At 39.3% G+C, this 26,302-nt stretch overlaps 1 protein-coding gene across 2 annotated transcripts; it reads right to left on the minus strand.

Annotated features, from left to right (window-relative positions):
- Positions 1-1,588: 1,588 nt before the first annotated feature.
- On the minus strand, positions 1,589-25,895 carry PLA2G4F (phospholipase A2 group IVF). 2 transcript variants are annotated; one of them, XM_088057566.1, is made up of 20 exons: positions 25,687-25,895; positions 20,038-20,110; positions 18,641-18,777; positions 17,240-17,368; positions 15,783-15,823; positions 15,154-15,196; positions 13,921-13,987; positions 13,471-13,640; positions 11,843-11,956; positions 11,299-11,336; positions 10,644-10,779; positions 9,789-9,925; positions 8,495-8,717; positions 7,839-7,953; positions 6,546-6,683; positions 5,960-6,067; positions 4,849-5,043; positions 4,342-4,508; positions 3,098-3,284; positions 1,589-2,449 (listed from the first exon to the last, which is right to left on the minus strand). In XM_088057566.1, the coding sequence occupies exons 1-20, from the start codon at positions 25,795-25,797 to the stop codon at positions 2,220-2,222; spliced, it is 2,559 nt and encodes an 852-aa protein (XP_087913692.1). In that variant the 5' UTR covers positions 25,798-25,895; the 3' UTR covers positions 1,589-2,219. The 2 variants fall into 2 exon arrangements, with proteins under 2 accessions (XP_087913692.1, XP_087913693.1); XM_088057567.1 differs by lacking the exon at positions 11,843-11,956.
- Positions 25,896-26,302: the final 407 nt, after the last annotated feature.

Genomic DNA, 26,302 nt, shown 5'->3' on the forward strand with positions numbered 1-26,302 from the left:
CATTCCTCCTAGAATCACTGCAGATACAATAAGACCTGTGTTAGGGAAGTGACTGGAGATGCTGTCAGAAGATCTGCTGCTACACAGCAGTTTGCCTTTGACACTGCAAGAGCAGACAAAAAAAGCAGGTATTTTCATAGGAAGTCACTGTTTTCTTATTATCCCATTGGCTATTTTATGTTGTTCATTCACTATCTCGGGATTCAAAAATCCACAACAGGAATTATTATAAAAATATTCCAAAGTATTTTCTTTAAAAAATATAAGAATTAATTGTTTCCTGATACAACAGCATCAGCAACAAGTGAATTTACAAAATCTTAGCTGGAAGCACTTAGCTGAAAAGAAGATTCAGCTAGAGTTTATCAGCTACGTAGAACACGGTCATCATCTCCAGAGGAAAAGGAACACATATTACTGCGAATGCCAAATGATTCTTCTCTGGCAATCTAGAAACCCCACAAAAGGAAGACAACTTTACCTGTAATACCTGTTGATGTGAGTAGATGCAGGCAGTGTGCTCTTTTTCCAGGGTAATCACAGTTGATCAGATCAGAGGCTGAAGTACCTGGTTAATTCACTCAGTCCAGCTTAAAACCAAGAAGCTTTTACCAACTCTTTTAAAAATTATTCTGCTGTAGGGACAATTAAGGCAAGGTGATTGTGATTCCAGTATGAGTCAGCTGAATTCACCAGCACAACTTCCAACTCTTACTAAGATAGCAGAAACCAGAGTTCTTGACCGTGAAAACTTGGTCACTTCCCATTTCTCAGCTGAAATGGGTTTTCTACATTTTTAAGATTCTTTAAGAAGTAACTGGTATTATCTTGCTCATCCTCCCCTTGATTAGGTGGTCTGTAGTAAGCCATTAATATAAGGCTTTCTTTCTTGGCTCAGCCCCTGATTTGACTTTCATCTGCAAGCTATCAACCTAGTTGTCTCTGACAAGTGTACTTAAGAAAAACTGTGAAGAGCATGTGAGCAAAACTAGTATTTATTAAAAGAGAAACATATAGAAAATGTATTAAGAATCATACCCATCCATAAGCCCTTAAATACTTTCATAAGACAAATCTCCTGTCCTCAGTTTTAAATGCAGAATTGGTACATTCACCTCAATGTAAAAGCCATAAAAGGAACAGTGCTTGTCTACCACTGTTCTGCATTACATATTTTCCACCTGCATCATTCAGTACTTTTCTCTGGGCTTTTTGCTAAGTGAGGTGAATCCCATCCCATAGCACAGCAGCATCTGACATTATTTTATTAATTCACATTCATAAGCTGTGCCTACCTTGACTACTGATGTTTCTAAAATACATAGACACAAATTCCTTCAACAAAGGTCTGGGTGAATTACAAGCTGAAGTGTAAGTAAAAAATATCTAAATCAAACCCTTCAAAGGAGCCTTCCTTCCTCTTACACAGAAAGATGAAACTTATGGTATTTTCAGCATAGTTTCATCATCTCATGATGATCAAACTATAGGAAAGAGTAACAAAATCCCACAATGTATTTTTATTGTTAAACATAAAAAACATTTATTTCCTTGAAAAAAAATTGTTTACCAAAATAAGATACTCTGTATAGAATTTCTGGGAGACGAAAAGCCATTAAAATCCTCAAGAAGGGAAAGGAAATTGAAACCACGAATGGCAAAATGGGAAGCAAGTAATGACCGTTTAGTCTTGAAAGTGCGTGGGTATCAGCCAGTAGCAAGTTGAAAGCAAAAGGTGACATCTCTCAGTGTGTAGTTTTTATCTGTGTAGCTCTTTTTAAGACGATTCAAGCTGTAAGAGTTCATGAAAGGAGGTTCATAAGCAAGAGATAAAGGTACAGAAGGAATCTGCTTCCTCAAACACCAACACAGCTTTGATAAAAACAGGAGCATCACTCAGAGTCTGGAAGATTATTCTCCAGGTGCTTGAATGGTTTGGATAGACCTCCTGAATCCTCTGGAATCAGCCACTGTGATTTGAGACACTGAGCTAGGTAATTCCTCACTCTTCCCCATGTGAGGAAGCAATGTCCATGTTGTACTGTACATCCCTTGAGTTTTCATCAGAGCATATAAGCTGGACTGAGTTTTTAGTGTCAGGTGTACTACTCCCTCCCGAGGAAGACAGCTTCCAGCTATCCACTTTCAGTATCCTGTCTTGAACCTCACAGCTTTTGTACACTGCAGTGTCTCTGTATACCCTCAGCCTTGGAAACTGCTCATGTATTTGACTTATTGATCACTTTCTTCAACTTCCTCCTCTGCAGAGCCAAGTTTAGGGTTTTGAGGAGAGTGTCCTTGTTGTTCAGAACATTGTAGCGATTCACTTCCACTAACCTGCTGAAATCATACGGCTCAAAGGTGAAGTTTAGTGTACGGTAAGGGGAATCTTTCGACTCAATGATAAAGTCACCAAAGGATTTCTCTTCTTCTGACTCACGTTCAACTCCTGCAGCAAGAAAGAAAAAAAAAAAAAAATCACAAAAAACCCTCTGCAGTGGTAGAATCATTTTAGTTGAATTCTGTTAGGAGGATATTACACATAATTCTGTTGAAACTTAACTTTATCCCCAAAGCTTCTCCTCAGAGATACCAGCTCATTCCAAAATATTTGGAAGCTGAAGGGCAAAGTATTATTGCCCTATTTCCACTAGATTCCAAAATACAGTACTAAAAAGCATTTTCATTGTGATAAACAGTTAAGTTTATCTTTGATTATTATGCTCAAATTAAGGAATATAAAGCTCAATTCTCCCTGGAAGTGCTGCTTTACACTAAAATGAAAGACCAACCTCAAGTTCAACTGGCTCTAGGAGTATCTTGCCTCTCAAATTTAAATACCATTATTAAAAGATTAACATTAAAGTAGTTTATTATGAACACTTTTGTGAGGGGAGGGAGGTTATGAGCCTCTTCTCTCATCCTGCCCTTCAAAAAACTAGTGGACACTGATTCTGCCTTAAACGTAAATGTAAATTTCACAATTACAGAGTAATATTAAGAAGAATGAAAAGAGGAACATCAACTTCACTGGATTTTCCCCATCAGCAGACTCAAAGAATTGTTATAAGAGTGATTTAAGATGCAGCTTTCTTACCTGGAGCTTTGTATTTCTGGAAAGTGTCATTCACTAAAGGGAAATGGAGTACAATTGGAGCCTTTAGATTATTTTCATCCACAAACATGTAACATTCTTTTGGCTTCTCTTCATCTTCCTGACTGAATTTGATTTTTGGAAAAGGAATTTCCCGCTCCTCACAGTACTTCTGAGTCAGCTCTAAAACCTGTTATCAGAGAAAAAAAGGTAACTGCAATAAAACACCAGCAACACTTCTGTGATCATCTAACTACAATCCTCAAAGGGAAAGAGAATTCCATTAAAAAACAAAAAAAAAGAAGAAAAGAAGTGACAAACTCAGCCTCAAATCAGCAGAAACAATTTCTCTGGCTGGTAATGTAGAAGAATGAAGAGAAGAACTGCAACAAACAGCAACAGATTGCAGCTGAAATTTTTTTATGCTTTCCTACCCTAAATCTATTGACATTGACTTTTCTGCACTTAATAATGAACACTTGTATTCACAGAAAATACCTTGTTTGCATGAAGAAAATCACCAATAGCCACCCTTTCTTTAGAAGCACATATCCAAGTAGCAATGATTTTATGGGCCAAGCAAAGAGTCTTATTTTACTTAACAATCTGTTTAGGCTTCTGAAAATTTTTTAATCTTCTCACAGTTGTCAACTTTCTTTTTTCTCATGACCTTCACAGGACAAAGCATAGCAAAATAACGTTTGAAATGACTATTCATAGGAAGACAGGAGGAGAGAGGCAGGGCTGCTCAGCCTGGAGAAGAGAAGGCACTGGGGAGACCTTACAACGCCTTCCAGTACTAAGGAAGGCTTACAGGAGCTGGAGAGTGACTCTTCACAAGGGCATGTACTGACAGGACAAGGGGGAAATGGCCTTAAGCTGAAGGAGGGTAGGTTTAGATTAGATATTAGGAAGAAATTCTTCACTGTGAAGATGGTGAGATACTGGCACAGGCTGCCCACAGACGCTGTGGACTCCCATCCCTGAAAGTGTTCAAAGCCAGGCTGGATAGGGTTTTAAGCAAACTGGTCTACCGGAAGGTGTCCCTGCCGATGGCAAGAGGTTTGAAATGAGATCCTTAATGTCCCTTCCAACCCAAACCATTCTGTGATTCCATGAAAGATGTAAGCACTTATTTTCATTCATTTGTCCATTAGTGTTTGTATTCAGCTCCAACTGATCTGCTGCCACTGAGTATGATTCTGTGCTTTTATGTTTGTGTAATAATGCTCAGCTACATCTCTCACCTCAAATGGAGCTTCCCAGGAAAAATTGAATGACAAAATAACATCCACATCCCTCTCTGGCTGAAGTACCAAAGGAAAGGGAGAGTTGATGGAAAAGCCACCATCCACTAAATACAAGCTCTCTTCCATGGGAGTCAGCTGGTTGGGAAATGCATCCAGGTGAGTACCTGTAAGACACTCCAAGTAACACAAGTAACTATATTGATTCATTACACATGCCTTGGCAGAAGAAATACACAAAACTCATATTAGTGTTATAAGAAGAAAAAAGACATTCCAGCATGCACCTTCATCTGAGACAGACCTTTACAGTCTGATGATGAGCTTGCCTTATGTGACAAAACAAACACAAAATCCATAGATCAAAATTTCTGCTATGGTGTAAGAAGGGATAATATTCCCTGGCTTCAGCAGAACAAAGTCAAGCTCATGTATGTTCCATGACATTGGGATATTATACAGTGCATTAATATTTTGTGATAGTCAGATACACACAAACTCCTTTACCTCTCCAAGTCACAAATTCCTTGATGTTAACATAATCTTTATGAAGATACAATCCCTTCATGAAGTTGAAGGTTTCTCCACATGTGACCCGGGACTTGAAGAAATCCTGAAAAATTTGTAACAAGGGGCCCCCAGGTATAACCAAGCGAGTCTTCAGTCGTGCTGGGTCTCGGAAATGAAATTTTCGGCAGTCATCTGCAGAAGTCACAGAAGGATGCAGAACATAAACAAAATGCCACCTCCAACATTTCAGTCAGGCCTTTTTCTACAATATTTAAACATTAACTAAGGCTGAATTTGTCCTCTAATAAGGGTATTGCAATTAAATTTAAATTTAAATGAGATGCATATTCCATAGCTGGGTGATTTACTAGCCTTGTTTAACCGGAAAAGGCTTACTCATAAAGCACTGCCCATATTAATTTCAAACCCGCGCAAAGAAACCCTTGTTACCAAGTGACAATCACTTCTGTCACATAAGACATCAGTCAACCACACACGGTGGCATTTATAACTACAAAAAACAAAAAGGGTGGGGTGTGCTGGGAGAACCAGGGCTGGAAAGGCAGAGGAAAAAAAAAAATCTCTTCTGCCACTAGTCACTATAAGGCAATAACTATGCATATTAACAAATCCCAGCCTCTATAACATTTACTTTTCACTGTAATGAACTAATGGAGATCAATGGATAAGCATATAAACAGCTTATCCAATATTACAAAAGGCAGACCATGGGGGAAATTGAAAGACTCCTTTTCCATCTCCTGCTCAGCAATTCAGCTTCTACTCTTCCTCTTCTCAGGATTATGATGCCTGCACTTTAACATGCATTTAAGGCAGCTCCCAGAGCTAGCCCAAATTTATAGTCAGATACAAATTCTTTTTAAAAGATGAGGAAGTGTACTAAAGAAACAACTTCTCTCTTTGCTATAAGAGTGATCAAAGGGAGTAACACAGAATAAAAGAGATCTGTCCCAACCCACCCTTAGTGGTAATCTTGGAAACTACATACAACATATTTTTGCATCATATTATTTGTGATTATTAAAAAATCAGTGATTTTTTGAAAAATCCAAATATTTTTATGTATCCTTATATTATGTGTTCTTACCTACAACTTTGATAACATCTTTGAAAGAATCTAGAAAGCTCAGTCCTATACCAACCACCTTCAGGCAGATATCATCCAAGCTCGCAGCAAAAGCACTGCCCCACATTCCTGCAGGAGAAATGCAGAAGAATTTAACACTCTCAAGGTTTTTCACAGTGTAACCAAAAGGCAGTAATTCACCCGACATTTTTCATGAGAGAGGGCTGTCACTTGATCCCTACTACTCTAACAGTTTGAGTTAAAACCTTGGTGTTAATCATGAAACTAATTACAATGTTGCAATATAATGCAGAAATTTTTCCAAGAGAAAAGCATGGGAAAGACAGTAAGAGAACAGGAAGACCAACAGTGGACATTTTTGACAGGTGGCTATAATAGAGTCATCTTGCAGACTCAGGACATCAGACTGTAACACTGTGAGCCAACTATGAACCTAAAGCTCTGGAGGAAGATTTGACATATTTCACTTCTTCAGGTTCTTCTGGAAGGGAGAAAAGGCATAGACTTGAGTTCCTTAGTCCCCAAAGCAGCAAAGTTCCTTTCCATTTCCTTGTATGATAATTTAATTATTATCATAAGATCATACCCTGTAGAAAACAAATCCTGGGCTCTGGATGTTTCTGGACAAGCCGTCCCATGAAGAACTCGCTGTCAAAATCCTCTGTTCGAACAAAAGCTCCGTATTTGCGAAATCCAACTTCATAGGGAGTGAACTCACACCACTCTAAGAACAAGCCAATAGGATATTTACTCAGAGTAAACATGAGTGAAAATATTTATCTGATATCTGTTCACAGAGGGGAGACAGAAGGGACTCTCCTCTCTCTTTTCACAATCACTATGGATTTCTCTGCCCCTTCCTCTAGTTTCTATGTACATATGATTCATCTTGTGAAGGCTTTCATTCCGTCTTGCTCCATCTTGACTTTGTTACTATGGAAATAACCTATCTATTTTACTTTTACTTTAAACCATTTTGATAGCTCCTTTTTCCATCCAAAATGGAAGCTACGTTATTTTTCTCAGCTTTTCTTTGCACTATGAACCATCTCCCAGAAACTATTACAGTACTGACTTGAAAACTCAGTTGACGCACTGCGTCAGACTTCACTGTCTGCTTATCAAAGTGCCCCCTCTCATGCTTGAAAGATTTCCACAAAGAGTTGAAAAAGAACAGTCTTCCAGTCCAACTCCTGGGCCTGTACTGATCAATTCACAGACAGAACACAGAATGCATCTGTAAGCATTATCCAAATTCCAAATGCTTCTTGAACTCTGGCAAGTTGGGTCAAATTGAATTCACTGCCATACACACACAATCCTCCAGAATAAAACAAACAAGTCCCCTAGTGGTACATAGATGGACACAAGCATTTGTGTTCCTGTCTCACTCATCTGTCTCCACTTGTTGCATCCTGTTTCAAGTTTCAGTGGAGGACTGTCTTCATATTCTTACTCTAAGAACTCGGGCCACTAAAACATATTACAAGGTGGCCAATCCATCATTATATATGAATCCTACACAAATTTTTTATCTGAGACTATAGAAGGAAGTGGTTTTCTTATCACCAAAGACTCTAATTCTTTGATTCAGACAGACATATTTATTACAGGAACCTCCTCAGCTTCTTAAAATTTCAGGCAGTTTATAGCAAAACCTGTGGAATGTCCAACAGTTCTGAATCTCATTCCTCATTTTAGCCATGATGAAGATACTTGCTACCAGGATGATAATTCTTTGTCAATCAGTTTCCTCTTGCACTACCAACTGCTGCTTGAGCTGTATTTCCTGGTATCAGCTGCTCACTACCCAAGCAACTGAACAGATGAAATAAATTTATGGACTTCAGCAAACAAAAATAAATTTCCATGTTCATACCTGCAAAGTCACCACTGCTTATATTGGGTCTCACATTGACAGCTGCATAAATAGGATAAGGGTTCTGGGCCCATTTCACGGCTTCTTGCTGATCTGACAGCTTTGATGGATCTTCCTGGTCACAAGCAAGGAAGGAGGAGCCCACTTAAGTCAGGTAAATTCTGTACCCATAGTTTGATAATTGGTAGCTGTTGCTTAGTACTTCTGATTAACAACACTATTAATTCAAAGTCGCTTTTCCTCTCCACTGTCCAGGTATATGGCTGGGTTTGTCCAAAGTATTTCTGTAGCTGTACATTTAGAATGTCTAATGTTATTAATAAACTAGCTATCCCTCTGATTTTCAATCTCAATTACAAGAAAGTACTGCACAGTAATGCCACTCTGCAAAGCCAACAACATTTTGTCAGGCTTAAGCTGCCCAGTACAAAAGCTATTCTTTCAGTAACAGTCATTCCAAATAAACACTGCATTTTTCTGTAACACTGATCCATATGAATTAAAAATCCTTTATTAAAGAAGATACAATGTTTATTCCACAGCACCACCTAGACAAAGGTGGAGAATAATTGGTTTCTTGACTCTAAACACATGGGTCAGTAGTGCCCCACTTGAAAAACAAACAGCAGTACACATCCAAATATGAATTCTTTTACCTTCTGTTGTAGGAAATATTCCACAATAAGGCCCCACAAATCTGTAAAGGAAACCTTCCGTCCAGTGATCTCCATTGCATTCAACTCCTGGAAATAGTATTTCAGTCGTTCTGGGGAAAATGCCCCTGCTTTGCTGCTGGACACAGTATCCTGAGCTCTTCTGATTGCATCTTGGAGGTCTTTCTGTGACCAGTCAGGGTCTTGATAAAGTGTTGATAAACACCTGAAAATGCTTTTATTAATGTCATCAGCAATAAAGACCCTAGTGTAAACAATAGTTTTAGCTAGTTATAATTAGTGTTGCAGCACTTGAGAAGTCTAGCTAAAAGAAGAGCAAAAAAAAATAAAAGATCTCTGAACTCTAAATTGTGCTGAAAACCCTGACACCTATAGGACATCTTCCTTGCTAACCGGCCTTCCAAAGATGTTCCAAGCATCCTATGCCAGAACCCATGAACCAGCTCATACACCTATGTTAACTCCAGAGCAAAACAACCATGACAAGCTGGCTGACGGCAAGGGTGCAGCATGCAGCATTAGAGGCCATGGCCTTCACCAGAAGACAGGTCTGATTAAAGGAGAAGCTAGCTTGGACCATTGACTATCCATACAAACAGATGCCTACATTTGTTTGGAAGTGCCTCTGAATCAAAAGGGGCGGGAGAACTAAGTACAGAGGAGTTAATTTAACACACCAAGCTTGGAAGGAAGGATTACACTGTCAGGTTGCACAACTCCTCTGTGAAATGTTTTGCAAAAACAAGGGATGACTTCATCACAAACTTCAAGAACTCGGCCACTGAAACACTCTAGCTGCATCTAGTATTTCAGCACATTGCTCCAGTCCACCAAAGGACAAGACACTGCTATGCCCCTCTTCAGCCTCTATGCCATTTTGCAAGGTGATGATGTGGTGGCCTGCCTGGACATGTTTCCCGTGACTTGCACCACCTCAGTTATTTTCTTGGCAAGAGTAGGGGAATGAGGAAGGTTTCTGAGTCAGTGCTCTGAGGTATGACACAGCAGTTTTATTCATATAATACATTCTAATATTCAACTGTCAGACTTGCACAAGCAGCAGATTCATAATTTTAGCTGGTAGTTGTATGGGTTGGACATGACATTGTATCTCTCAGACTGTGCAGGATCCTCAACAGAACTCACAGGTAAAAACCAGTAAAATACTTGATTTGCTGTCTGCCTACACATGGCACAAATGTAACGTAAGCCTTATTTTGCATGAACACTACCATTTCACCTCGAAGTTATTGAATCAAAACTGCATGTAGCTTACCAAGTGGAGCCAGAAATCCCACAGAGGTATACTGCAGCATCCAGAAGGCCCAGCTGCTGCAGCCCAGCAAGGCTGCCATAGAATGATGTCAGTGCTCTCATCCCACCTCCAGAGCCCAGTACTGCTACAACTGGAACCTGCAGACAGAAAACTCAGGAGTCACAAACACAGGCTTTTGACTGCCAATAAATTACAGAACTAATCCCATCTCAGCCTCATTTGAATAAAAAATAGAGATATAAAGCTCTATTTCTATCTACATTACAAGTAATTTTGGGTTTGATTTCAAGCTGAACTTGTTTCTTTATTTTGCAATTGAAATATATTACTTACTATAAAGCATAGCACAGTCACCTTAGAGACAGTCACTTATTTAAATTGTTATGTATATTATCATTCATTTACTTTCTAATAATTTAGAGGCAATTATTCTTGTAACAGCAGCCAAATACTACTGAGCAAGGCATCAGGATATGTAGATGTAAGTCTCCTCAAATAAGCAATTAAGAATCCATTCCTGTGGTGTGAGCTTCATTTTAAACATTCTGAAACAAAATTTCCCATCTCAACTCCAAGCCCAAAGTCCAAGATACAAGAGTTCCAGTAAAGTACATACATTCTGAAATTTCAACATTTTGAGTTCCAAAACACACACACCACCCTCAAAATTTAAGAAATAAAACAACATTTAGACTTCAGAACTGAAAAGTACCAGAGATCTGTCTCCCACTATATTCACTATAGTGAATGTAAACCACGTTTCCCTTTGGTTACAAGCAAGGATTCCTACACTGCCTAATTATCAACCAAGCCTAAAGGATTTTACCAATCTCACCACAGGACTGCACTCTATACCTCATCTTTTGGAGGGGATTCTTTTAAGTGAAGAGTCTTCCTCAGTGCCTCAGAAACTACTTTCTTCCTTTTGTCCAAGAATTCTCTCTCCTCTTTACAGAGATCAAAGCCCAGACGTATATCAAGATCCCAAGTGCTGAAATAGAAGTTAAGAAAAAAAACATGAAATTTTGGAGGATTTGTAATCAGTATGGAAAAGCAGTTTTTTTGAACACACAATCTAGGTGCAGATTTGAACTGGATCAAGTGAAATTTTAGTGTATACATCAGCTATTTTGTACAACACCTTTTGGAATAAAAAATTAAATTCTCCATATTGTATTTTTCCTTTAATGTTTAAATTCAAAGTTGAGTACTGTCAAACAGTACTCAGATTACTCTTCAGGAATTTCACAAAGGAAGAAAAGATTCTTAGTAGGTGAAGAAGATTGTATGAGGAGCAACAGACATCATTATATTAAAATGAAAATGAAATGAGGGGAAGAGGGATTTTAAAACAGAATATTCTGAACTTAAGAGACAGAAGGAGGCAACTGAATACCAATTAACTTGTTATAAGCTTGTAAAACAGGAGCAGGATCTTCAGCTGATGACTGGATACCAAATGACCCTATCAGCTTCCTGATTTTCAAAGGACTTTGGCGTTCCCACTCACCTCTCTTCAGTTTTCAAACTCATATCCAAACTTTTTCCCTGTGAAAAGAGAGAACACATCTTGAAACTGAGAGTAAATAGACAGGTGGAACTACAAACCATAAGTTATGACATCAACAGAGTCACCATTTACTATCCAGAACAGCTCCTCATCCACAAAACAAAATCCCTGGAACACCTTTCCTTGCACCTATTTCAGACAATTTTTATCAGTCTCTGCACAAAGCAAAAACATACTCAGAGGACAGTGTGAAAGAAATTATTTCTTCTGCAAGTGTCTTGCTTTTCCCTCCTCTGATATTTTTCTTTCACATCCTGACAAGACTTTTTTCTTCAGAAAGTGATGAACTTTATACTTTATTTTGCAAGACCCAACCATAAAAACACATTTGGAAGAATTGCATTGAGTAATCTCATCATTCTAGACATCCAGGAAAACAGCACTCTTGAGAATCACATGTTGCCTAACTTTCCAAACACCTAGAGGCAATGGAGGAAAAGGTTCTCTCATGCATGTTTAAGCAAGAGCAAAATATTGACATTACCTCTCCCAAAGAAATGATTCTATCAATTTTTTCTCCAATAGGAAGGGAATTAACTGGTACAGTCCCCAGTCCCAGAACTGTAGAATGCTTTTCAATATCAGGGTTCACGCCATCCTAATAAAAAACAATCTTATTTGAGATTTACTGAAAAAAGTTAAAAAAAATAAGACTTTCATACATTGAAACAGCAAACAATTCTTAATTCCACTATAACTAAATATTTACCAAAACTCCAGGGTTTTTTGAGGGCATCCTGCTTTCTGCTTGACAGGTCTTTGCAGGGATATTTTTTCATTAAAATAGTTTCTTTCTTTCTTTCTTCTTGTTGTTTGGTTTAGTTTTAGGGGGTTTTTGTTTGCTGCTATTGCGTGTTTCTAATATACCTGTCTGTCACAATTAAAAAATCTTCAAGTACAAAATTTCTCCCACAAATAGCTCTGGCATGTGTCAGAAATCTCACAAACAAACTTGCACTCCATCTTCCAAGCAAGATTTGGGAAAAGTACCAAAAAAGGCAACAGCATTAGATATGCATAAAAAATACCACAAAATAAGAAATAAGATAATCACCTTAGGGACATGTGGCAGCATGTAATTTTAAAAAAACTTCAACAGCAGAGCAGATTAAAGCTTGCCAGAAAATATCTGAGTTTTCTGCCATGTAGCAAATGGCAAGATCCTTCAGGAATCTGCAAACAGCTCTGTACTAAATGTAAAGAGGCATATTAAAAACCCCTCATATCAGAAGGGCACACAAGCCTACAGAGCCTCCAGAGAGGCCACACACCAACCACAAGGCTCAGTCCTCAGGAGGAGACTGCATCTTAGAGAGAAAATAGTCTGTCACCCTTCTCACGCCAAGAAGGTGTGACCCGTGAACTACCCACAGACTTCAGAGGTGTCTTCTGACCAATAACTGCTGACCTGAGTCCCATGTCACAGCTAGCTACCAGAGTTGTTCAGCTGAGGTTTACCACCTGGGGCAATCTCCATGGTTGACCTCTACAGGGTTTTTGCTTGCCTGGCTCTGAGTTTTTGACCACTCAAGTCCAGGTCTCTCTCTTCAGCTCATGTTTGCTGCTTAACAAACCCTCTGGCAAAGCTACTTTTGAAATCCTTCTTTGTGTCCTCTCCACAGCTGCCTCTAGAGTAGTCAAGATCACCATACGCAATCATGCTACCCAACTACTTGTGGGGATAAAAAGCATCACAGAATAAAGAGTTCCCTTGCTGTTATTTTTGGAAAATGAATATTCAGTCACTACATGGGTACCTGGAGAAACTCCAAAGTAAAAGACAAAGATAAATAAACCTCTGCAAGAGGCAACTGATCAGCAAGTTTCTAAGAGAAAAGAGTTCCTACAGAGTATCTCAAAAGATGAAAATAAAAAGCATGTGCAGAGTAACATTTTCTTACTCCCCGAGTTTGAACAGACATTAAATCTTTGGGGAGTGTATACTCTTAAGGTAATTTCATCTCCTTACACAATGTCAAAGATCCAATGCACAATCTGACATTTTAAAAACAAAAACAAATAAACAAACAAAAAGAAAGTAGTGTGTGAAAAACAGCCATAGAGAAAAACATATCTGTCTGTAAGCTTTGTGTAATCAGCATGGACACTTACCTGTAGGACAGATATGGTTTGCTCCAGCTCCACTTGCAGTTCTGGACACATTTCTTTATCCACATGAAAGACAAAGGAGGTTCCATAATCCGTCTCATTGTCTGGTGTCCAAGGAATAGACAACTGCTTTTGATATGCCCCTGGGACAGACACCTTGACCTCACAGCGTCCTGTGCATTAGAAAAAGAACTTTAGGTCACAAGGACCATTTGTTGAAAATCAAGTACTTATTAAGTGTAGCTGAGACCATGAAAATACAAGCAAAAACTATATTGTGTGGTACCAATATTATTAATTATTGAAAACACAATCAAAATTGACATTAAAAGTCAATTTTGTAGTCAGTAAATTAAAATGAACTGTACAGACAGAGAGTCAAGTCTCCCCTCTCTCTCAAGGAGTAAGCATGCTGAGGAGTTGTCCTGACTTAATCTCTCCAGGCAGCCCTACCTTGCTTTTTCTCTTTTGTGTTTTCCTCTTTGTTGACAGTGCCTTGCAGACACAAGCAAGGATGAACCTGGGAAAAAAAGCAACCAGCTCTGGTCATACAATTTTTAGTTAACTTCTTTGTTGAAGTTTAATTCACCTACTATATTAGTTGCAAATTTACAGCTGCAAACTGTCAAAAAAAATTTGGCATTTTTTTGTTATTTCAAATAAAGACCAAGTTTTGTTTCGGTAGGACAGGATTATTGGCTCTTGTTTCAGAACAAGAGCTTGTTTCTATTCCAGGAACTGGGTTTTTTTTTACAACCACTACTTCACAGTTACAAGTTATCAACACCTGGGGTTTTTCTGTGTTTCTTTACCTTTTTCAAATGCACATATGAGTAGCTATGCAGAACCTGCTCAGATCCAAGCAAGAACTTCATAAATTTCTGTCCCAGCTTGTCTATGTCCTCATGAAATTTAGTCTCACACCATTCAGCCATCAGCTTATGAGAGATTGATTTGGACACAATTGTCCTAAAAGAAACTAGTCCACTGCTTGAATTAAGACTGACTTGCTAAGGGAAACTGGAACACAAAAGGTTCCTTCCTATGAAATAGTTTTCAGAACTGTTAAATGCTGTTAAATGCCACCAATTTTTCAGGGGAAAAAAAAAAAAGTTAAAACTGTACATTTTAATCATTATCCTTATCTCCTCACAAAAAACATTACTCCAGTCCCTTTCCTTTCAAGGAAGAAAAGAATTGTTTTTAATATATAGCACACTGATTTGCTTAGATTGATTAACCCAAAAGAACAGGAAGCAATCCCCTACTTAATAATGGCATTAATATAAGCTTAGAAATAATACGTGTTAAAACATATTTAGGATGAGGGACTCTTCCTGGACAGCATCTAGTCTAGAAAACACAGTACAGTCTCCAAGACTAACTTGACTGCTAAAGGTATTTTTTACCGTTTTCATAGCAACCTTACAGGGAAAAAACAAACACCACAAAACAAAAAATTGGAGCTTTCTGTAAGCTGGCATCAAGTTTAAAAATTGAGGAAGAGTTTTAAGTCAACAAATTGAAAAACAGACGTATTATCTTGGAAAGGAATATGAGCTGTTTGGAAGTAGGATTGTAATACTCAAGGATCCTTCTCCCTTCACTACTAAAATCTTATCTTCAGGAGTAAATCACAACACACATGATTCTGTACTTCCACATACTGTGCTTCCACGTACTCACCACAAGGACTCCGTTGGTCAGTACTTCTGTAGGAGCATCTGAGCTGTGAAAGCAAGAGGTTTAATGTAAGGGACCACTGGTTTTCATTTTTCTTCATACTGCTTTACAAACTAACTGGCTGAATAAGCAGCAGGGTGAAAAGGTCCTCAGTGCGGGAGATCTAGGGAAACACCAAGTATACTTCCCTTCACAAAATAATGGGGGCTTGGAAAAATTGAAGAAAAAAATTTGTCTGCAAATGTAAGCATGTGCTGTAAGATCTCATAATCTCAGTTATTTTGATAACCTAGAGAAAAGCTGAACTTAGACTATCAGATAGATAAAGTATACATCTGTGTATTTTGCAAGGTTAACTGAAAACTTTCCACTCATAAATAACTAATCCATAAAGTGTTCACTTACTTCCCATGAAGTCCAGCATAATTTTATTTATTTTTGGTACCCCAAAAATTTTGGTGACTGGAGTATCTAAGGATAATTTCGGTCAGTCATTAGTGAATCAACTCCATCACCAGAGAGAACTATGAAGCATTATCCTTTTTATGAACAGGACTATCCCCAGACAGAAAAAGCAACTGACAACAAATCTGCAGAGCACGAGTTCATTCAGCTCTTCAGGTAAGACTCACCATTTCTCCAAGAAAAACTCTACATCCAGCTCTTCATTAGCCTTTTAAAATAAAAGTTGGATATTGGTGACCCTTGATTCTGAATATATAATTAAGAGACATTTCTCCAAGAGATTAAGCTTTTCTCCTTTACTTCCTGTTAAAATAACTGGGTTTGTTCCTTTTATAAAAGCTCCAGTTAAATTTTGAAATCATTAAATGTAGCCTTTAGCCTTTAAATACTCCTCTTCTCCTGCACATGTACTATATGACCAGACATATACATTTGAAGACACAAGTGCACAGAAGTGAGAGCTGTCTCTCAGATTCATTACTCTGCTAATGAGAGAAAAAGAACTCTGTGGCTCAAGAACCACTGCAACATCATTTCTGCAAACAGCTTCTACATGAGGCTTTGGGCTTCTTCCTACTTCTTATTTCAGCAGCTTGCACTCTTAGCTCCTTGCTGCCTTCATCCTCTACAGACTTTGTTCCAGCCAAAGTCTTCTCTTCCCACAGCATACAGTAAATATTTGATACCAGACCTAACACAGCTTTTAAAATAACAAAGTAGAAGGTGATTTAGGTATTTTTTTTTGCTAACGTTGAAATTTCCAGTCTCTTAAGTACAGATCAAGATGACTTAAGCATTCAACAAATGGATAGTGTGGGAACAATGGAATTACTAAAGCTCTTTCCATGATCATAAATGATTTGGAGTGCCTGTGACACTGCCCAGCACCTCCCTGTGAACTGCACACTAGTTAGTCTGCTTCTGACCACACCAACCATACTGAACCCAAATTTCTCAAGAAAACATATCATTAGCTCACCTTTAATCCAGACCTTATGTAGCAATGCATTTATGGCATTACAAAATAGATCAGTCTGGCGATGTGGCTTTTACCCACATAAAAAAGGTTGTTTTGTAAGTCCACAAACTGGTGAACAGGGCTTGAGAGCAGCTGGCCACTAATATCATCCACATGAAGCAGAGGTTAAATGTACTGAACATAACCCAGAGAAGATAAGCTTCTCTTAGGCTTTTGACCTATCAGATATAGAGGTAACCTTGGCAGCAATCAACTTGTTTTTTGCAAACTGATGCTGACAAACTAAATAAGACAGTCCCCACAATGATTACTGACTGCAAATGACTTTCATTTTAAAACCAGTTTATGCTCCTCTAAGTCTCATGAAAAACTAACTCTGTTTAAAGATGTTTTAACCTTCCTGAAATACAGCAGTAATCCCAAATTTATTTAACTGGAACATCCCAAAGACTGTGGAAAACACACAAATTAAGTTACTAGAGAACTCGGAAACATCTCAGTTGACAGTAAAACCGTATGTGCTGTCATCACCAGTTGACTGATTTTTCCCTTCTGGCTTCTCCAACACAGATACACCAACCAGCAGGTGCTGCCAGATGTGAGAGTGATGAGCTGCAGGCACTCCCAGCTGAGCCAGGCACTCACCTCGGGGTTCAGCCTGAAGGTGCGCAGCAGGGGCTGACCCAGCCTCATGCCCCCCAGGTCGAAGACAATAGAGGTGAGCTCATCGCTGACAAGGACATCCTTATCGAAGAGGGTCAACTCCAGAATGTTCTAAAAGCAAAAATAAACAAACAGCCTAAGACAGGAAGGGGCAGGAACACTGACAAACCTAGGTAGCTGTATATGATAGACACTTTGTGCATTAATCAATACTTTTCCCCTTTCTCAATCCTAAGGAAAATTCAGTTTTTTCAGCATGGCTTACAGCATAGTTAAGCAAAAATTTCTTCTAGCTGACACCATTTAACTAAAGTATTTTCTCAGCTTCCCAACTAGAGGGAGGTCCCAGCTGAACTCATGTGGCAGTACTTTCCACCAGCTCCAGGCACAGATTAGCCCAAGGAAGCAATAGCAATTTTCACTCTTTCATGATGATTTAGTCCAGGATGTTATGGGGACCAATCACTTCTTGCTCAGCAGTGTCTCAGAGATGGTAAACTCAAGAGAAACTGAAATAGATACAGTGAGGACATACAGCACCCAAATACTTGCCTTGCAGCAACTTGTCAAGGAGACAAGACTGAACTTAGAATTTTGCTGACAGTTGCCAGCAGTAACCAAGGCTGAGGTCTCATGAGCCTGGAGGGAAAGTAAAAGATCCCACACTCTGAAGTTTAGCTTTCAATTGTCTCACCAGTCAAGTCAATTACCATTCCATATTTGTCACCAGCCATTGTGGAAAGGTACTCCAGTGAGGGGGATACTTTCTTGTTAATAGACACCTTATTCCAAAGCCTGGGATGTTATTCAAAGTAATACTGCCCCATTAAAACTGATCTTTCAAAGTACAGTTTCCTTCCCCCTACCATTAGTGTCTACTTTGAGAATGAATGCTGTCAACCTGAAGACTTTGTTAAATACTGTACTAGATCCTACACAGATAGCAGAGGTACAGCCTCTATCCAGGAGTTTGAATTTGGTTTTCTCAATCATTGGAACTGATGGTAAAACTTGACTGAATGAACTATGTGGCAGTGAGTAGAAATTTAGTTCCTGTGAAAGAAGAAGCAGACATCAAATAGAAACTTGCTTAATCAAGGAATTTCCTTGAACTCCACCAGGTAGGGGTGTAACTTCCCTTTCCTGAGATGCATCACAAGGATGGAAAATTCTAGCTGCAACTTACATGAGAGCAGTTATCCACAGCAGTTTGTATCACTGGACACATATAGTACAGCTTTTTGCACCACTGAAGACAACTGACACCTTACATGCAACACTAGTTTTGAGGGTAATAAAGAACCCTTGGTTTTTAATGAACTATCAAAAGCAAGCCAGTACAAAAACACAAGTAGCCCAACCTGCTCCACACATTGTCTTTACCTTGACAGCACTATGGATGCGATACTGGAAGGTTTCATTCCATTCTGGGTTCTCAGAGTTGTCAACAACCTGAGTTCGAGAGACACAGGGAGATGCAGTGGGAAGCTTCAGTTCCACGTAGCAGTCTGCCTTGGACACTACAGCAGAGAGTGAGACAGGCACCAGAAAATCTTTATTCAAACATACTCTTTGCCATGAGCTCCCCATTTTCTAGATCTCATTGCATCATAGAAAAGTGCAAATTTAAGACTGGACTTCCAAAGCAAAAGTCTTTAATGAAGTAAATGCCTTTAAACAGAAGCAAATTGAGTATTAGGTGCCTATATTTCTTTTTTCTGGTTCATCAAAATCATAATGCCCTTAATAAAAAAGGCTAGTATTTGAAATGAGGAAGATCAACTTTTAAATAAAGATTACTGCTGATACCAAGCCTATTGCCTCTTGTGTTATCACTGGGCACCACTGAAAGAGCCTAAGCCTACTAAAGTCCAAGTAGGCAACAACCACTACTCTGTAGTAGTGTTTAGTCTGGCCAGAAGGGCCCCTTCAACAATGCAAATATGGGGACCATTCTTCAGTCCAGCTGAATAGACAGGCCACAGAAAAGAACCCTTCACAACATGATTCTAGCCCTCAGTCTCTAAAGGGGCTTTTCTGTTCTCTGAACAGCTCTTTAGCATTCCAAGTATTTCAATGCTGGATGCCAGATATAAACTTAAGGCAGCTGATCTTACACAATTTAATCTGAAGTAATTTAATATAAATTAGTTTTAAAGATCTAAATGCCTCAAACAGCCCTGAGATCTTTACACAGGTGTGTAAATGGAAGGGAATATATACCATGCTATCAAAACCAGGAGTAGATAAAAAGCAGTTTATCTTGGAATCAGTCAACCACCTACTTCTTTTGAAGTCTGCAATGACAAACATATAGCAGGTACATGAAATAAAGCAATACTACAACTGAGAAAATAAACGTTTGAATGCTAGAATTACAGATTCCTGCTTCCAGGTTCAGGAAGACTGTTCAGCAGGAGCAAGGGTGAAACTTGCCATAACCAGAAGCCTGAAGCCAGAGAAAGGAATATAGAATGGGCCAGAGTAGAACAGGTAAAGGAGCAGGGAAGCGAAACATTACCAGGACTTACCTGTTCTTGTTCTGCAAAGTAAGAACAGCTGCAGCTGCTTAATCTGCAGACTGGTCTCACATAAAGCTTTTCAAATATATATAATATACTTGACATTATGTATATAATGCTTTACATGAGAAGCTTTTGTTGAGAAATAAAGGCAATGCAGTATGTGTGGGCAAGAGGCTCCCTTAACAATGCCCTGTGTGCTAGAGACATGCACCAAGGAACCAACATGTTTTCATAATGCCTTCAGTAAATACTTACACACATCAGTACCCTTGATGTTTCTGGCTCGGAGGACTTTTACTGTTAGGTTGTAGTAAGGGTGCTTTTCCCACTGAAAAGAAAGAAACAAGCTCAGCATTTAGCTCAATTACAATGCCTGTTCTGTAACCACACTACCTTACTTAATTACAAAAAAAAGGGGGGGAACCAAGGCTATGCCTCAGAAGTATAAAAACCTTATATATCTTAAATTTTGGGAAAAAGTGTAAAGATCTTATATCTATTGAAAATAACTCCTGAACAGTTCTTTTTAAAACAAGTCTGTTACAAAGCCAGTTCCATCAATCATCAGGTATTGTTCTAACAGCACTCAAACAAAGTTGAGAGAGAGTTCTTTAGCTCTGGTCAAAGGTTTAGAAGCAAGAAGATTAAAAATTCATTTCAATTAATAATTTGGAGGAAAGTCTATGCTTGTGTATTCACAGGTTCAAAGCAGAAGTAACTTCCTAGCAAAGAACATGGAAACTCATCAGCTGCAGAGACAAACAGACAGGCCAAAGAGCAGAAGAGCAAGCATGCAGATGTGAACTGTATCAAGACCACAGTTGACAGCTGAACAGCTTGGATCCCACATGCAAGAGCAATGGACTTTGGGTTTCAAGTGAAAGAGTGGGAAAATTAATATTGTAAAGCCTCATTTGTTAAAACATGAGTGAAGGAAAAATAACCCTTCTTGAAAAGTAATCCAAGAAAAGATTTGGGTTGATTTTTTTTATTTTTTTTTTAAAAAGAGAGGGGCAGATGTTGGAGTCTGAGATACAGATTGTGTGCCCTTGTTTCTAATACTTAGTTATAGGATTCACAAAAAAACACTGAATTTCATATAATATGAAATTCATGAGCATGCTTTCATGGTGATACATGAGAACAAATGCTAAAGTTAGATAAGAAAAGTGTAAGTGGGTAGATTAGAAAGTTTTTTAAATCACTGGGTGAAAAAGTAGTTTAGAGAACAAGAGACAAGATGGAGGATTTAGGGTGCTGTCTCTTGCCCTTTCTTCTTCATGTTCTTCTCCTAGGGGTTTTTGTGTAGTAGTAGGTGATTGGGTAGAAAATGTCGCAGTGCAGCACACAGGTGTTGGGTCATTGGGTCACTAATAAAAATAACTTAGTTGGCACCTGTTAATTGGGTAAATGGACATATAAAAGACCTTGAAGAAGATCTTTGTTAGCCATTTTACCTCTTTACTATCATGTGCACATAGCTCCTTGTACCTTGTAATGCTGATAAGAAGAAATAAACAACTGAGACCGAACGAGAGAAAACTAGCCTCCCTCTCGTCAATCTTCAGTTCAAAGGGAAAAAGAACCCAAATCCAAAAGTCCTTTAATGAGACAGTATCAGACCAGAGAAATGGATCAGAACCAGCCAGCCCGAAATAATCTGTTAATGAAACAGTCTGGGATCACACACAGCACTTTCAGTGTCCTAGAAGATGACTAAAGGAGCCTAGAAGGAAACTCAATTCCCTTTAGGCAGTGCAATGAGATGTGTCTTATGGTAACTCCTCATGGACTTCAGAAAATAAGTCCCTTATTTAAGGATTCCTCTAATTATAGATCAGTTTTTAATTGCTTTGTTAGTACATTCTTGCTGAGGGAGAAAGAGATGCTAAAGCTGCTCAAACACACTCACGACAGTTAGTTTAACAGTACTGGCCAAGGGCACATGAATCCTTGAGTAAAAGCAGACATGGCAAGAATCTTCAGAGCAAGTTCTAAAGACATAAAAGGCACACACTGTTTACAATGAAAAAAACACACAAAAACAAAACACCTGCTTGCCAAAACACTTCATGGCAGTTTGGGCTAGAAAAGACAAAACTTAAATTCACTTTTATTCTGGACACTTAACTGATATCAGCATTCTATTTGTGCATGTCACTTAACCAGCACAGATAAAATTGTAATCCTTACTCTTGAAAGCTTCTGGAAGACTATTTTTGGAAAGTAATATTAGTATCTAAATGCCAGGATGTGAAGTGGAAAAAAAAAGTCTGACTAGATCCTATAATATCATGAAGGAGAAGTGGGGGGAGGGCAGGGGACAAGAGAGAACAGCTCCAGGTGACTTAATACAGAGACTGCACAGAAGTAATCGTGTAAGGTTTGGGAACACAATAGGATTCTCCCTTATTTTCACCAGTTATGCCACAATTCTGGCCAGCTAAGAACCTTTCCTATTCTTAAATCACATTTTCGAAATGCTTTGCACAAATGGTCATTACTTCACATTCACAATTTTCAGCATGGTTGGCTTGAGACCACAGTTTAATTTTAGACATGCTAAGTATTCACTTACAATTAAATTCAACAGGATCTTCACTTACAACAAAATACTGCAGATTGACAAATGAGGCACTGGAAGAGGCTGCCCAGAGAAGATGTGAACATATCTGGAAGTGTTCATGGCCAGGCAGGAACTTTGAGAAACCTGGTCCAGTGGAAGGTGTCTCTGCCCATGACAGGAGGGTTAGAACAAGATGACCTTTAAGGTCCCTTCCAACCCAAACCATTCTTTATTTCTATGATTCTTGAAATATAAAAAAAACATAGGGCCTACATATCACTGACTGGAGTCTCATAGAAACCAGTGAATCCTGAGCAGATAAGGAACAATCTAGATTGTTCCTTATCTGATAAATGGAATTATATTATGTTTGTTAAGCAGTCACATGCTTGGTGAGTTTTCCTTTCATCTCTTGGAGATACTTGCCAGATTTTGCAAAACAGGGTTTGAACAACACAATAAAACCAAGGCATACACAATATACTGAACATTTTTGTATTAAGCAAGCACCATCCATCCTGACCAACAAGCAAAGAGCAAAAACTAATGAGTCACCTAAGATTTCTCACATGCAGGTACTAAATTACATTTGTGCAAATAAACGCCAGTTATACTGTTACTAATCTGAAAGGCACTTATTTGCAGAAATGACATGTACTTATTCCCTTGTTTCTGTGAACAAGACATGCCTCCTCAGTGAATTTCACCATGACTTCCACTCTTCAGATGCTAGTTTCTTTTCTCTTTAGACCCTTCCTAACCATCTTTCTTTTATTCAATCCCTGACACTAGCTTCTTGGGCAAAGACTGACCACCTTCATCATCAAGTTGGGGAATAGATTACAGAGAGAAATTCAAGATTATGTATGTTATTCTCACCAACTTCCTAAAGTTCCTGCACCTCTTCTATTAGTTGAGACATATAGCTACATAATCACACCCCCATGGCTGTGAAAGCAATCTTCATTCACAGAGCATGGCTGTCACCTGGAAATCAGACACTATCAGAGCAAGCAAAGATCACCACGAAAATCGCCTATCCTTCTTTTAGTGCACACCATTTGTCAGAAATTTACTTACATGCTCAACAGGAAGTCCCTTCCAAAGGTCTCTAACACCTTTGATTTGCAGCCAGTCATTACACAGCTGAGGATACATTTTCCACACCCAGATCATAATTTAAGGGCATATAACTCAAGAGAAATTTCATTGTGCTCCCAAGCCTGTGTGATCAGTTGTGCCAGAACCTCCTCATATGCCTTTTGTACTTATCTTTTGGCAAAGGCACAGCAAGGTCATAGCCAGGTGAGTTTGCAGAGCAACGAAGCATGGGAGTATCAGATAAGCTCTATCTGAATGATCAGGGAAAAGGCAGGTAAGAAATCCATATGGGAAATGGGCAACAGATACTGATGACAGCTCTGCCTGTATCACTATACATGGCAGCATACCGATGTATGTGACTGAAGTAAGCAGCTAACTTCTGCTTTGCATTTCAATGATTTTTCAGAATCACTGCTTTTCCAGAGCTCAGGAGAGCATCTGAAGCAAAGAAAGAAAAGTCCACTTCAAATCCTAAATCCTAAAATGAGGGTAAAAGGCTGAATTTTCACATACTTAACTTTGCAAACAACTGTCTGCACCTTTCATCTAAACTGAAGATGCTGATGCAGAATGAAGCAGCTGTAAAACGAGTCATCCCAGCCACAGGACCCAGTAGTCTTTACTTTCATGTAGCCCAGGATACCTGCCTTTATACAGTGGGATATAAGTGCTGGGATCCACTTCACAGGTCTCAGTGAATGCAGAGGACTCACAATAAGCCCACCAGATTCATTACAAAAATGCTGTCATAGCCAATAGAAACACAACTTCTAAGACATATTTTGTTTTCACAGCTATTGGGAAGATAAGGTAGCTCAAAGAAATGTTCAGTTCACAAACGGAGCAGTTTCTCCCCATCGTGCTCCTGCTCCCAAAGAAACATTGCTGCACATCATTTCCTTCCTTGTGGCCAAAGTGCACAAGTTTGCTTTTAAAGCCCAAAGCAAACCCCTGGCTTCCCTGGGCACCCCTTGCACTGTCCTCCTCCCTCAGGAATATACATCTGCAGCTGTGAAAGGAGTCTCACAGAACCATGGTCTTCTGGCAGGCAGGATTTACAGTTAGCCAGGACATGAGCAGTGCCAGTATGTCAGCAACAGCAGCAGGGGCAAACACCGGGTTCACTCTCACTTTATTGTTGTTTGCTTTTAGAAGTGAATCTAAGGCTAAAATCTGGAAAATTAAAGTGGTCTGATCATGCTGAATTTATCTACAAAGCCAAAAGGGTGATCTGCCATCCCACTCCTTGCTCAATTGCTATCGATTAGTCAATACAAAAGTCTCTCCCCATAGCCAGCAAAATTTTGTTAAGTAATGGTAATTTGCCTTTTTTTATTATTTAAATAGCAATTAATTTAATCGCAGTTTTTTTTATTTAAATAGCAATTGCCTGAGGGAAAATATATTTAGTGGTTTACAGTTAATGGGAGGCTAACATGAACCTCTTCCAACTAATCTCCTAAGTACTAAACAGTAATATTAAAAAGTCAAGAAGTCTATTTTTTTCACACAGCAAGCAGACATGCAGAAAGCTATACAAGCAGCAAGTTGTCTTGTGACAACTGTCACCACAATTTTAAGTTGTATATCGAGGGGATGGCGTGATAGGATATAACAAGGGTGATCAGCTTATAATCAAATCTCCAGTCAAAAGCTCCTTCACAAACATTTAGCTTAATTCAAAACTGAAGTTATTAGCCTGACTATTTTATAAAATGAAATTATTTCACTCCAGTTAAAGGACAAACACGTCAAAACCACGTTATCTGTTGTGGCTGCATTGCACTACGAACAAGAGCTAAAGCCATCATTAGTCTTTGTCTACTTGAGATCATTAATCCCCGTAGGGTAAGATAGAAAGCAGAACAGAAGGCAACTGTAGTCAAGGTTATTTTGCAAGAAAACACATAAGCGTGATTTTGTCTCTACTGATGAAAAGTGAAGTATTCTGGACTCTCCCCCCAAAAAAGTGCTTGGCATCAGCTCAACTCTCCTCCCCAAAACCTAAGGAAAGGCAGACCCGCTCTGGATTTCCAAATTTAATAAAAGCCTGGAATTAAAAAAATAAAAGCTAATAAAAGCCTCCATTGACATGACCATTAAGAGAACAGTTTGGGTACCAATAAACCTTTTCAGCCCTGCGGGAGCGCAGGTTTCCCACACGTGCAGCAGCCGCTCCCGCGCGCCGCAGCTGAGGGACGCCATCCCACAGAGAGCCCCGCCGTGTGCCTTACCCGCCAGTGACAGAGCCCCGAGTCTCTCCTCTCCTTCCTCTGGAAAAGCACCGCTGCCAGGAAAGGCAGCACTCTGGGGGGAAGTGGGCCCCGCAGCACCTCATGGAACATGGGGAAAACGTCCCGCTGTCCTTGCCGAATATGGGACAGGGAAAGCCGGAGCCCAAGGCGCGTCCCCGGAGGCCCGGCCGCGAAGGGCTGCTCGCTATGGGCTCATCTCGAGTTTTGCGCAGGGCCGGGCCGTGCTCCAGCTGTGAGAAGCGGAGGTGTGGCCCACACTTGCCGAACAAGCCCGCTCAAAATCTCGCTGGCAGGTTTTTCCAATATTGCTACAAGATAAGGGCAGCAAGGCAGCACCTGGGCAGGAGGAAGCGCCACTTTGCGATCCAGTCGAGACATCTGAACCCCCAGTCCAGATTTTCTTGGAGAGTTCCAGCAACGTGACTACAACTATGGCCGTTAAAAATCCTTTTCGGAGCTTCAGCACAACCTACCAGTATTATTAAATAGAAAAAAATTTCCCTTCTTACAAGCCTGAAGTAACACAAAATTTGTTACTGACTGTAGCTGTTCAGAGCAGTTTCAGAGAAACCACAGCAGAGACACCACACTTTGG

This window comes from Pseudopodoces humilis, chromosome 7 (genome assembly GCF_049639895.1).
Source record: "Pseudopodoces humilis isolate 2021_Gansu_Grassland_sample_001 chromosome 7, ASM4963989v1, whole genome shotgun sequence".
Classification (NCBI taxonomy): domain Eukaryota; kingdom Metazoa; phylum Chordata; class Aves; order Passeriformes; family Paridae; genus Pseudopodoces; species Pseudopodoces humilis.

Bases quoted from the DNA above. Each gene is read 5' to 3' on its own strand.
- PLA2G4F (XM_088057566.1), bottom strand. From the start codon at position 25,797: ATGTTCCATGAGGTGCTGCGGGGCCCACTTCCCCCCAGAGTGCTGCCT. The intron at 20,111-25,686 runs GTAAGGCACACG...CTTTCTTTTCAG, and splicing joins CGGGGCTCTGTCACTGGCGG to TGGGAAAAGCACCCTTACTA. The intron at 13,641-13,920 runs GTAGGGCTGCCT...TCTAATGCACAG, and splicing joins CACAAAAGAGAAAAAGCAAG to GACGCTGTGAGGTCAAGGTG.